Below are 12,666 nucleotides of genomic sequence, written 5' to 3'. Positions count from 1 at the left end.
ATTTTAAACGTTTATTCAAGCAATAATATATAAATTATCTCATGTATATGCTTGTTTAAAACCAGGGATTAAAAACGAATTGCAAGTAAAAACGGTATTTTTTCTTTACATTTCCAGAGAGCGAAACAAACAAAATTAAACATTACTTAATTTCCTTATTCATTTGATACAACTATTATAGCTATACAATTAATATATATAAAATAATATTATTTTGTCATATTTGTGATTCCTGAATTTATATATGAAAACTTAGTTTTGAAGTGCATTCGTTATGTTTGTATAAGAAAATTTGTTAACCTAGCCTATTAAGTTGATTTCATATTCTTGACAATTTTTAGAAGTTAAAAGTTAAGAAAAAAGGAATTAGCTTGTAGTCTATATATTTAGGGCTATAGGCTAATCTTTTTCTTAACTTTTATTACACTGTAGATCGAAATAAAATAATTCCTGATCATATTTAACATCGGAGAATCACTGACATAACTTAGAGCAAAGACTATAGAATACCCTTAAAGGGACTTTGTTTAGAGTAGCCTACTTCGAAAACGACACTATTTAAATCTGTATGTTGGGGTTGTTTATACATTGACCCGCGCATCACTGATTTACATTTGTTAACAACATTTATTGTGATCTTAAAATTATATTTAAAGGAAAATAAAATTTCACTCCTCAGGGGCCCTCCCCCCACTTGGGGCCCTGGTAATTTAGTCCCCCTTTTCACCCAACTACGACGCCGGGGCGGACTGAACCATTTTATGATAATCGAGAGGGGGAGAGGGGCCCACGGACGTTTGTGTTTCCTAAACAAATACATTTTTTTGACACCAGGAAACAGCAAATAGAATAATTTAAAGTTAATAATTTTTACTATTAAATATTTTTTTTAGCACCACAATTTTATTGGGGGCTTCTCTGGGCCCCCTCTCAGTCATGGGCCCCGAGAATCATCATCGTTTACCCCCCCTTTACAGCGCCCCAGCGTGTGAGATGCAGAAGCAGCACGGACTCGTTTTGCTTTCACACAGGATGCGTTTGCAGTCCGTTCCTGATCCGCGGCTGTTTACCACAAACACAACATTTATCCGTTATTTTGATTTCAAATCCAAACATGCTTTTTCAGCATTGTGATACTCTATTATCACAGTACACTAATACAATAATACTAGACATATTCACGTTTAAACTCAACGTATTATAAACAGCGTATTATTCAATGCACTTGAATTTTAGATTTGTAGGCTATTAAGTTGCTCAAGCAAGTTGCAACACATTTAAACACAGCATAGGTAGGCTATAGCTTCCTTTTCATATTGAAATTGGACTATCACAAATATTTTAAATTAAAACTTACCTGTCACATATGTGGTCATCCTGTCTTCATGAACTCTGGCACACACATTCTGGACTGCAATCCCCATAAGCCACTGCACCAATCACTGCACACACCTGCTCCTCGTTTTCCACTGCACTGATTGCTGCACACACCTGTTTCACATTTACCCACATGCATTTAAGCCACTCACACACACAGCTCCTCGCAAAGTCTTGTATTGCCCCGGCTGCATTTCTAAGCGTTTTCCCAGTTTCCTAGTCTCCGTGTTTTCAGAGCTTCTTAGTTTATTCCTGGTTTTGTTTCCTGTTTTGCCTTGTTTTCTCTGTTTGTTTCTGTTGTTACTTTGGACTGCCCATTTGGTTTTTGACTCACGCTTGGTTACTGGTTTACTCTCTGGATTATCTTCGCTGTTGTTGTTTGCTGGTGTTGACCCTGTTTGCCCCGACTACGATCTTGACAATAAAATGCTGCAAATGGATCCGCACGTCTCAGTCTGACTCCCTGTTACAGAGACATTACCACAGACAGAAACAGTCGGCTCTCTGTGCCTTTCTTTCGCAGTAAATCTTTATTAAAAACAATCTTTTAAAGAACTTAATTTTCTACCTGGACAAGTGCATCTATTATGTTGCCTTGTTTATTTAAAACTGCACTATTTTAAACCTAGCCAAAAAGCCACGTGTTGACTGTGAACAGGGCCGGCCCTGTACATCTGGGGGCCCTAAGCAGGATAATTTTGGGACCCTGCCTTGCAGTGAATACTAGTGGAGTATTGCCAGTAGCCAGGTTTCCATCCGAAGATTTTGTTTGTGGAAAAAAAAAAAAAAACACAAAACAATTTAGCGCTTCGGAATTTCTCATGTATCAACATAATCTTTTTTCGTTTAACTTTAGCGCATAAATTCTTCAAAATTTTTCTGTTTGGAAACACTTTTTTTGTGGAGAAAAGGGGCTTTGCTACGTTGCAAGTTAAAATTTATTCATTTTGTTCTGAAGATCTTGTTTTGCGTGGATATTGGAATAGTACAACATTTTAAATTAATTTGCTTTTGGCTCGTTAGTAGCTTTTTATATTTTTGTTCTTCTTGTGTTATGAGTACTGTTCCATTACATTTAAAGGATTTGTTCCGAAATAAAAGGGGGAAAATAGCATGTTTTTCAATATGTTTGGCTGACTGTATTTTATTATGACAATGAAGCTGCGTAGTGCGTTGTCGATGCTTAACTGCGCGCAGGAGGCGCCGACACGATCACTTGATTTTTCTCCCCCCTTATAAAAGTGGAGACAACTTACAATAGCCTACTATTTTATTAATGCGCATTCACAATAAAAACAAACAGTGTGCTTTTGTAAAAAGGAGACAAACAGGATGCCTCAAGAGCGCATCAGAAAAATGAAACTAAATTCTGCATAGGTTGATATAGCCTGCTAATTGTTTCACATTTTTTTCTTTCGTTTTGTTAATTCATAATTTATTTAGAAAATAAATGTATTTTATTTATTTTATATATAGCTGTATAATGTTTTCCTCCGTTCGCAGAAGAGCTGCAGGTGCGTGACCATGTGAATGTAAACAAATTTAGGTATTTTTAATGGGTCACAGCCGGGTATTAATTAAAATTTCATTTAATTGTAATTTAACAATCTTGTAAGTTAACGGTTAAAAATGTCTAAACGACCGTCTGTTGTCAGGAGAAATAAAATAACCCAAATGAACATTCCCATTTCTAAATAAAAGTTGATAAATAATACAACTGCTCCTAATTATGATTATTGTTGATGATCAAGTAAATAGTCTATAACAAAGTACAAAAAAAAAAAAAACTCATGACACTTGTTAATAAAAATTAGCTAACATACAATTTAATATTAGTTTTTGTTTCAAATGGATAAAGAACAGGCTACTAGCCCAAATAATTTATGCAATATAGGTGAAATTATGTGTGGAAACAGCTCAAGGGCAGTTTTTTTTTTTTTTTTTTTGGCGATACACCAAAACTTATGCGACAGTTCGTTGTGCACACCATTTTATCGGTAAAAGGCCGGTTGGAAGGAAAACAGACTGTAGAGAGCAAATTTTGCATTTTTTTTTTTTTTTTTTACACATATTCTCTTTGTCGATAACAAAACAGTTTCCATCCAGTTTTTGCACAAGTTTCCATCCAGAACTTGGCTAGTGACAGCCACGCGCTTTGCAACCTAATAACTCGGACCACTAGTGGGGGCCCCCTAGTGGCGGCGGGGCCCTAAGCAGCCGCTTAGTTCGCCTATAGGGAGGGCCGGCACTGACTGTGAAACACAGTAGACTGCATTTATATGCATTTATGGTACATTTCCGTGTCAATCCATGTTCATTTTTACAGCGAACAATGCGCTGTCACTTTAACTCAAGGCATGCAACGCAATGCAGCACAGCAAAAAATAGACTCTGTGCCTAAACGATCGCTGCACTGCTGCAAACGCACCGCTTCTGGGACGTACTGCGGACAGCAACCGTGTGCAGTGTGAACAGTCCAGTCCATTTTGCTGATTATTGAAAATCAATTATTGTCATGTTTTGGGCTGTACTAATCAGTCGGACCAGGAAAAATATTTTGAGTATTACAGACTGCCAAAAGTTAAAACAAAGCAACAAGAAGAGTGCAAAAAACTGTCTGAGGACCAAAGGCGTTTGTGGTTGGCCAAACTGAACTAGGGCAAGAATCTTGACATCATTCGTGTTTGATCTTATTTCCAGTCAGGTAGGTGAAATATTAGGCTAATATCTTAATTAATACTGCACATACATATCTTTACCACCTATTAACTTTAGTTTGTCAAAACATTGTGCCCTTTCCTGCTTACTAAGTCCTTCTCTATATGATTTAGTAGCTTCCACATGTTTTTTTCCGTGGTTTAGACAGCATAAAATAGCAGAACAATGTATTCAGTAGTACATTATAACTGTGCAATCTATGCTGCTGCTGTTTGCATTCGAGTCTCACCAATATGGCTGCGCATCTGGGTAACTGACTAAATTGTGACGTAAGTGCAAACCCTCTATATCCTCCTGAGACCCAAAGAAAAAAAGTGTCTCTTTTTTGTTGTTTTTTTGTGATTTCCTACATCCTTTGGGTTAAAAAAAAATTCTACAATTTAGAGTTTTTACGTTTTGTTTTTATTTTTAATTTTACAGCATGTCCACTGTAGTGGACCACAGGACCATTTTAGTTCGAAACGACACCCAAACTCAGACAACAAAACTGTACAGAATATGGCTGTAAAGGGATATTAATCCAACATTTATGTAACAAAAACAAAACAACTGAAATCAAGCATTTTCCATAACTTGCAATGAGTCTGTTACGGCGCTGTGCAGGAATTTTGGCCCACTCATCTTGGCAGAATTGTTGTAATTCAGCCACATTGGAGGGTTTTCGAGCATGGACCGCCTTTTTAAGGTCATGCTGTGGGCATCTCAATAGGATTCAGGTCAGGACTTTGGCTAGGCCACTCCAAAGTCTTCATTTTGTTTTTCTTCAACCATTCAGAAGTGAATTTGCTGGTGTGCATTGTCCTGCTGCAGAACCACAGAGTGCGGCATCTTTCCTGTTCTTCCTTTTCTGTCTCTGTGTCTGTCTCAGTCTGCTCATCTGAGTCTCCTGCAATTTCTTCCTCTTCTTCAACATCTTCTTGTATGTTACATTCAAATTTATCCTCATCTGACAGCTCTAAGTCAGAGTCTCCCTCAACTATCTTATAAAAATCCTCTCTGCTTCAGTTCTGCCTCCTACAACATGCAGTCATTAATTACATTAAGATGGTCCTGATGTCCACTATAGTTGACATTTAAAAAAGGATGATATTTTGAATCATAAACAATTTAACAGCTTTGAAAGCTAAATGTATTGTTACTGACACTTTAATAAACAAATATATATGTGATAATAATAGTAAAAAACATGTAAAAAAGCAAAATTTTACATATCTCTCTCCTTCCCATAAAATGTGCTCATTTGTATGCCGGCCATTTTGGATTCAGTGTAAGAAGTGGTTCCTAGCATGCCAGCCAATCAAATGACATATCACTAGAAAGCCCAGGATGTCCTCTGCACAGTACAACAGGACTTGACAGAGTAGCTCAAAAAATTCAAAGAAAATGCATGAAAACACAAGGTCCACTACAGAGGACATAAGTCAATGGGCGGGGTCACAAAGAGCTGCTAATTGTGGGGGAAAAGTTGGTTATTGTTGGAAAAATACACTGTTTTGAAAGCATTTTAACTACTGTAAAACTTGTAGATAAGTCAGAATCGTAGAAACACCTTAGTCCTATGTCCAAGAAAACATTCAGGCTATTCAGAAACAACCATTTCATACCCTGATGAAAAAAACTACAGAAACTAAAGAAATGGTTCTAATGGTTCTACAAATGCCATTACAAACATTACAACCCATACATTTTTAACCATTAAAGCCATTATAAATGGTTTTCTGTAGTGTGTTTTGGGACATATTCCATTAGAATTTAATGGTTTTAACAAGCCACCAATAGAAGATGACCAATTACCAGTAGAAACACACAGTCCATTACAGTTTCCATTAAAACCAATAGAAGTCCCACTATAACCAGTAAAACCATTAAAAATTTTGTGATGCTTTCAATTGTTGTTTCTTTTCAGCAAGATATAGTAGTCAGATCTTCTGGTTTCTTCAAAATCTCATCACCACATCATTTTCCCCAAACTAATGTTATTATTTACTTTCAGTCTAACTGATTGAAATGATTAGCTCTTAGATTTGTATTATTTAGTTTTCCATTAATAGCATAATGATGTGACCTCACAGTATGGGGGTGGTTGAAGCTGGTGGTAAGCACATGTTCCCTAAAATGTTGCGTTTAGCGTAATTTGCCGATCCTGCTCTTATGTCATTTCCTGACTTCTCTCTGTTTTCATTTTTACCAAGAGTGGCAATAGGTCCATGATGGTTCATTCGTCAATACCGGGGCTATATTTGGACTTTGGACATCTGTCACTGCAAGATGACCTTTCTGTCAGGGCCTGAAACAATATTTCTTTTGATCACCCAGGAGGTTTTGGCAAAATAAATGGGGCAGTTTTTCATCCTGAGTGTAAAAATATTTGTTGTTTATTGCGTCAGTTTGAATATCACTTTAAATGTTTGTTGTCCCTTAGTTGCCCCCTGGATCTCACGTAGCATACGAGATGTGGTCGTGTCAGTGTTTTATAAGATTACTCAGAGACTCAAAACAGGCTAAAAGTTCATGTGAGGGTGACTGTCCGCAAATCTCTCTCCCACAATTACACACAATTAAACAAGAATTCAAATCCTTGAGAAATGAAACTCCTTTTTACTGGGATGTTACACAAGGATTTACTTGAAACATTTGTTACTTGAAAGAGGTTGTCAGGGTCAATGAGTGGGGTCATGCAGGAAATTATGAATTAAATATATGTTTTCTTCATATTTCATGCATTAAATGTTGGGATTCATATTTTTATAAAGGCTTGTTTAAAATTATGTAAAGTTATATGGCTGGTGCTTTGTTTTACCAAAGCCCTTCAAATATCGGGTTGATTTTTTATGTTTGTTATTTAAAAGTCACTTTTAACTATTTATGACTTTATTTATTTTCAGTAAACTACCCAAACATTAAATGAATCATTCCTTATAAAAATATATTATTTAAATAAACTATAATGATCAAAACAAAGAGTTAAATATAGTTCAATTTTGTGTGAAAAATATATCTTTTTTTCTCAGTTGTGACACCAGTTCCACCACAATTATCAATTTTGGCACCAAATTTCTCAAAAGTCACCTTAATTTTTTAGTATTTTTTTAAACAATAAAAAGTCAGTGCATGTATTTACCAAAGAGACGACAATGTTATTGAAGAGCTTAAGATGTGATCTTTGAAGAGGGACAGTTACTGTGGTTAATGGGGCTCAAACCCAGCAACCTTACCAGCCCTTTTCTTTAGCCACCACACCACCATCGAATATATAGATGTTACTTCCACCTAGCGACATAAACAAATCTGATGATTTAGCTGAATTTCACCAATGTGAGAAAGTGTGCTGCAACTTTGCTCATGCTGTGACTAATTACAAGTTCTTCGAACAAGAACAGAAATAGAGAAGTGAAAAATGTCTGGTTTAAACTGGTTTTCTTTATCATACTGTTGGGTGGAGCATTCAGTGTCCCTTCAGATATAGGTAAATCACATTTCACCGAGAAGATGACAGATCGAAACAGTCAAGTTTAGCCTGAGACCCTGTGACCTCATTGAAACAAGACAGATATTTCACATTGTAGCAATACAAAAGTTTCGTAGATCGAATAGTTTTTGAATCTTAACAAGCTGAATAAGGAAATATGCTTTTTTATTTAAATACATGTTTATGAATAATTAAAAAATAATATTTATTATCATTAGAAGTAGTTAGCCTTACAGGTAATTACCATTTGGATCCATCTGTTCAGGTAAGAATGTTTTGGGATTTGTTGGAACATGATTTTTATGAGTTTGTCAAAAATGATTTATTTTATTTTTTATTACTGAAGTCCTGATTTATCAAACCTGCTAGATAAATTTTACAAACATCACTTAAAATATCTTTGTTTCAATAGTTTCAGACTTTTCAGTCATTAAACCAAGATATATTTTGAGATTTGTTGGAGTATGATTTTAAGTTATATATTCAATATACACTATCAGTCAAAAGTTTTTGAACAGTACGTTTTTTTTTTTGCTAATGTTTCTTAAAGAATTCTCTATTTTTTTATTTAAATATTTTTATAAAATGTAATTTATTCCTGTGATTTCAAAGCTCACTTATTAGCATCAATACTCCAGTCACATGATCCTTCAGAAATCATTCTAATATGCTGATTTGCTGTTCAATAAACATTTTATTATTATTATTATTATTATTATTATTATTAGTCGGAATATTTCAAACAGTTGAGTACAATTTTTTTCAGGATTCTTTGATGAATAGAAAGAGCCAAAGATCAGCATTTATCTGAAATAAAATGCTTTTGTAACATTACATACACTGATTATACCATTCAAAAGCTTGGAGTCAGTATAATTTAAAGAAAAAAGAAATGATAGAAAATGTGTACTTTTATTCAGCAAGGATGCTTTAAAATAATAAATACATTTATAATTAGTTACAAAATATTTCTATTTCAGATAAATGCTATTCTTCTGAATTTTATATCCATCAAAGAAACCTGAAAAAATTCTACTCAGCTGTTTTCAACAATAACAATAATAAATAATAATTATTTTATTTTTTTGAGCAGCGAATCAAAATATTAGAAAGATCATCATGTGATCATAATATTAGAAAGATCATCGTCATGTGATTGGAGTAATGATGCTAAGGATTCAGCTTTGAAATCACAGGAATAAATTACATTTATAATAAATATGTATTCATTTACAATCATATATTATATAAATGTACTATATGTAGAAATATATATAACAGTTTTCTATTTGAATATATTTTATTATATTCAAATAGAAAACCTTTACCTAAAACAGTAAAAATATTTCTAAATATTACTGTTTTTGCTGTACTTTGGATCAAATAAATGCAGGCTTGGTGCAAAAGAGAATTGTTTAAAAAACAAAAAATCTTCCTGTTCAAAAACCTTTGACTGGTAGTGTATAACTTAAATATCAAATGCATTCAACTGAAGAAAAAGGTAAGTTATTTATTGAACTACAGCAAGTACATTTAAAATCTTTTAAAGATAAAACAAATACCTCAGATGGATTTTTTTTTTTCATTTATTTTTAGAAAACATTTTAGAAACATTACTAAAAAAGTAACTTTGCCTCAAAGGTCTCAGGTTTATTTAGTCAATAAACCAAAACTTGTCTTTTGATTTTTTATTTTAAACCATTGTGATTTCATGTTTTATAGGGTGGCAACAAATACTCAGAGCTGTATTACAAGGCACACTGTTTTTTCTCCATAATATTATTTGGTGAGTATAAAATGTCTATAACGGATAAGACATTGAGCAAGCTTTTTAAATAAACTTCCCTTTTTGGGAAGTGAAAACATCAGCAAAATGATCAGTGTAAAGTAGTCTATGAGAATATCTCAATCACTGCAGCTGTTATTGTCATTTTGTATTGTTGTATGCCATCTGTATTGTTGTTTTGTGCTGTAACATTTATGGTGGCCTTAAGGCGAGACACTGCAGGTGAATAGGAAAAAAAAAATAACTAATAGTTATCACCTTACTACCAAGTTGATTGATTACATTGATAAATGCAAACATTTTTTTGTATTACAAGTTTTCTAAAATGTTAGGTTTAAATATGCAAATGAAGCATTATTTATTTTTATTTAATTTTTTTTTTTTTTACCTTTTTTAGGGGAATAAAATGTTGTATAAAATCAAGCAAATTATATATGAACAAATCTCTCTGTAAAAACCTTTAGGATATAGCCTGGAAAAAATCCAGACCCTAATCTATTAAGATTAAGGGTCTGGCATTGAGCAATGAAAAGGGCCTAACTTGAGGGGTGGCACCAAGCATGCATTTGAAACTCTCACTGCACGCAATTGGATAACGCCACGACCAATCACAACAATACACGGTGTGCCCCATATGCGTAGCTACCAGCGGAGCTAACTGAACGATTCGAGCGCGGTTTTCTGTTCCTCTTTTATATGAAAAGCCAAGTCTAACTCGTTCATTGTAGCGGCCAAAGCCTGGTGTTCATCTGTAGCCATCTTTCAATGTTTACTAAATGATTCCGGACGTCGCAGCGCTGTCGTCATCAGCTTAGCTCGCCTCTGGCCCGCCTACATCAGATACACCGATTTGATTGGTTCCCAGAACTGCTTACGTAATGCAGTAACGTGCATCATTGCTCGATGCCAGAGTGTCTTGCGGAGACAATTCAAATTGTGCTCTCGCCAGACCTCTGGATTTCCAGGGTATTTAGGATATAGACAGGAATAAAATGTAAAGTTTGGTGTGTGTAAGTGCTACTGAAGTGAAGATTTATGGCTCACTGTAGGAGAAAAAACTCATTTTGAGAAAACAGCCTTTAAAAATATGTAATGTAATTGAAATCTATTGACACAAATAGATAAAGTGCTATAAAAGAAACACTTAACAGTGTCTTTTGGGTGTTTTCTTTCCATTAAGGTGCGGTCACACTAGACTTTGAGCATGCGAAATTCCTTCGGATGCTGCTGCAACGGTCGTGATATGACGTCATGCTCGGCTGCGTCTTTTTAAAAGTTAAATTCAGCACATGACACTAATAATACATTTTAAATGTAAAAACACACAATCTACTACACTTTACCGCAGTGTTGCAGTTTTAAATGTTTAAATTTAATGTTCTTTTCATTCAGCTAGAGGTCATGCTGTGACGTATCGATCTCCTGTTGGTCCCACAGAGTCATGTGATACAAATTCGTTGGTCAGAGTTCACCAAGTTTGAACTTTCAGACGCAGCGAAATGCGAAAATATTTCGCATGGGCTTGCGTTTCCGGTCTAAAGCATTCGCATGCGTATGAATGGAAGTCAATGGAACGAAAAGTGCAGTGTGACCGCACCTTTAGTCTGAAAAAAAAAAACACTTTATGAAACACCAAAAAGCCCAAAATCTCAAACTTGACAGATGCATGAAAAAACTGTTTTTGCCTGCAGTGACAATTTCTATATTCTTTTGTATCTTTTGGTTTGCTCATACACTCTTAAAAATAAAGGTGCTTCATGGTGCCATAGAAGAACCTTTTTGCCTAAATGGTTCCATTAACATCTGAAGAACCTTTCTGTTTCACAAAAGGTTCTTTGTGGAAAAAAGGTTCTTCAGATTCTAAAAAGGTAGGAAAGAGATGGTTCTTCAAGCAACCTTTGACTGAATGGTTCTTTGTGGAACCAAAAATGGTTCTTCTATGGCATCGCTGTGAAGAACCTTTTAAAGCACCTTTATTTTTAAGTGTAAAGTGGCTTTATAAAAAGTGGGGGGAAAAGGCCTACTTGAATTCACTCTATTGCCCTCAAAATTGTTTTGATCACCAACCAGTTATGGATAATTCTAAACTACCTGATTATCCTCCAGGGAAGCCCTGAGCAACTGAGCAACTAAGCAACTAATTATGGGAGACTGGGGATTCCTGTCAGCTTTACTGGACAAAGTACAATCCCACTCCACCGTCATCGGCAAGATATGGATGAGCGTCCTCTTCATCTTCAGGATCCTGGTCCTGGGAGCAGGAGCGGAAAACGTGTGGGGTGACGAGCGATCCAACTTAGTGTGCAACACCAACACGCCTGGTTGTGAAAACGTGTGCTATGACTGGAAGTTCCCCATCTCACATATTCGCTTCTGGGTCATGCAGATCATCTTCATTTCCACTCCAACTTTGGTGTATCTGGGCCACGTGGTGCACATCATCCACCAAGAGAACAAACTGAGAGAGGAGCAGAAAACCAACCCAATGTCTAAGTCGCCAAAATACACAAACGAAAAAGGGAAGGTTGTAATCAAAGGGACCATGCTTGGTAGCTACTTGACCCAGCTGTTCATTAAACTCATTTTAGAGGTGGCTTTCATCGTTGGACAGTATTATCTGTTTGGATTTATCATGGAGCGCCAGTTCACCTGTCCTAAGAAGCTGTTGCCCTGTACAATGGAGACTGAGTGTTTTGTGTCTAGACCCACAGAGAAAACCATCTTCATTATCTTTATGTTGGTGGTGGCATGTGTGTCTCTGGCGTTGAATGTTCTAGAAATATTCTATTTGCTTTGTAAATGTATTAGTGGGAGAAATAAGAAACATAGGAATGTAATGTATGCCGGCGATTCCCATTATCCTTCTCCATATTCAGTAGAACTTGATTCTGTTAATGGAATGAGACACAATGAGTTAAACATGGCCTTTCAGAACAAGTGGGGTCATAGCAAAGCCAGCGTTGATGGAGCCAAACCTGAGCCATAAGGCAAAAAGTCACTGTGGTAACAAGAGAAATGCACATAAGTAATATAATCAGCACAACCTATAGAAAAAAAGAAAAAGAAATGTTGATTGGAAATTTTGCTAACTGAACACTAGATGGCGCTGTAATCTTCTTGAGTTGCACTCACTAACCCCTACCTTCTGTCACTACAAGGCCAGTGTTTTTTCTTCTATTACTGTAGTTTTTATATCCTTTTTAATTTTATTTTCGTGCAACACGAAAGATGTTTAGCCTAACCAAACTTGTATTTTTGTGCACTGAGAATTAACATTGTGAGATAAATACGAAGATGAAGATGGATTTGTATCAGT

General features: G+C 35.4%; 1 protein-coding gene across 1 annotated transcript; it reads left to right on the top strand.

The window, feature by feature from the left end:
• Nucleotides 1-7,601: 7,601 nt before the first annotated feature.
• Nucleotides 7,602-12,655, top strand: gja13.2 (gap junction protein alpha 13.2). The gene is made up of 3 exons (XM_073816774.1): nucleotides 7,602-7,829; nucleotides 9,287-9,350; nucleotides 11,457-12,655. Exon 3 carries the CDS (start codon nucleotides 11,494-11,496, stop codon nucleotides 12,334-12,336), a length of 843 nt encoding a protein of 280 aa, XP_073672875.1. The 5' UTR covers nucleotides 7,602-7,829; nucleotides 9,287-9,350; nucleotides 11,457-11,493; the 3' UTR covers nucleotides 12,337-12,655.
• The last annotated feature ends 11 nt before the right edge of the window (nucleotides 12,656-12,666 follow it).

Source organism: Garra rufa, chromosome 13 (genome assembly GCF_049309525.1).
Source record: "Garra rufa chromosome 13, GarRuf1.0, whole genome shotgun sequence".
Classification (NCBI taxonomy): domain Eukaryota; kingdom Metazoa; phylum Chordata; class Actinopteri; order Cypriniformes; family Cyprinidae; genus Garra; species Garra rufa.
Note: the sequence above shows the minus strand (reverse complement) of the source record. Positions and strands in the feature narration are given on the sequence as shown.

What these genes read in the sequence shown, in the direction of transcription:
- gja13.2 (XM_073816774.1), top strand. Translation starts at nt 11,494, where the DNA reads ATGGGAGACTGGGGATTCCTGTCAGCTTTACTGGACAAAGTACAATCC.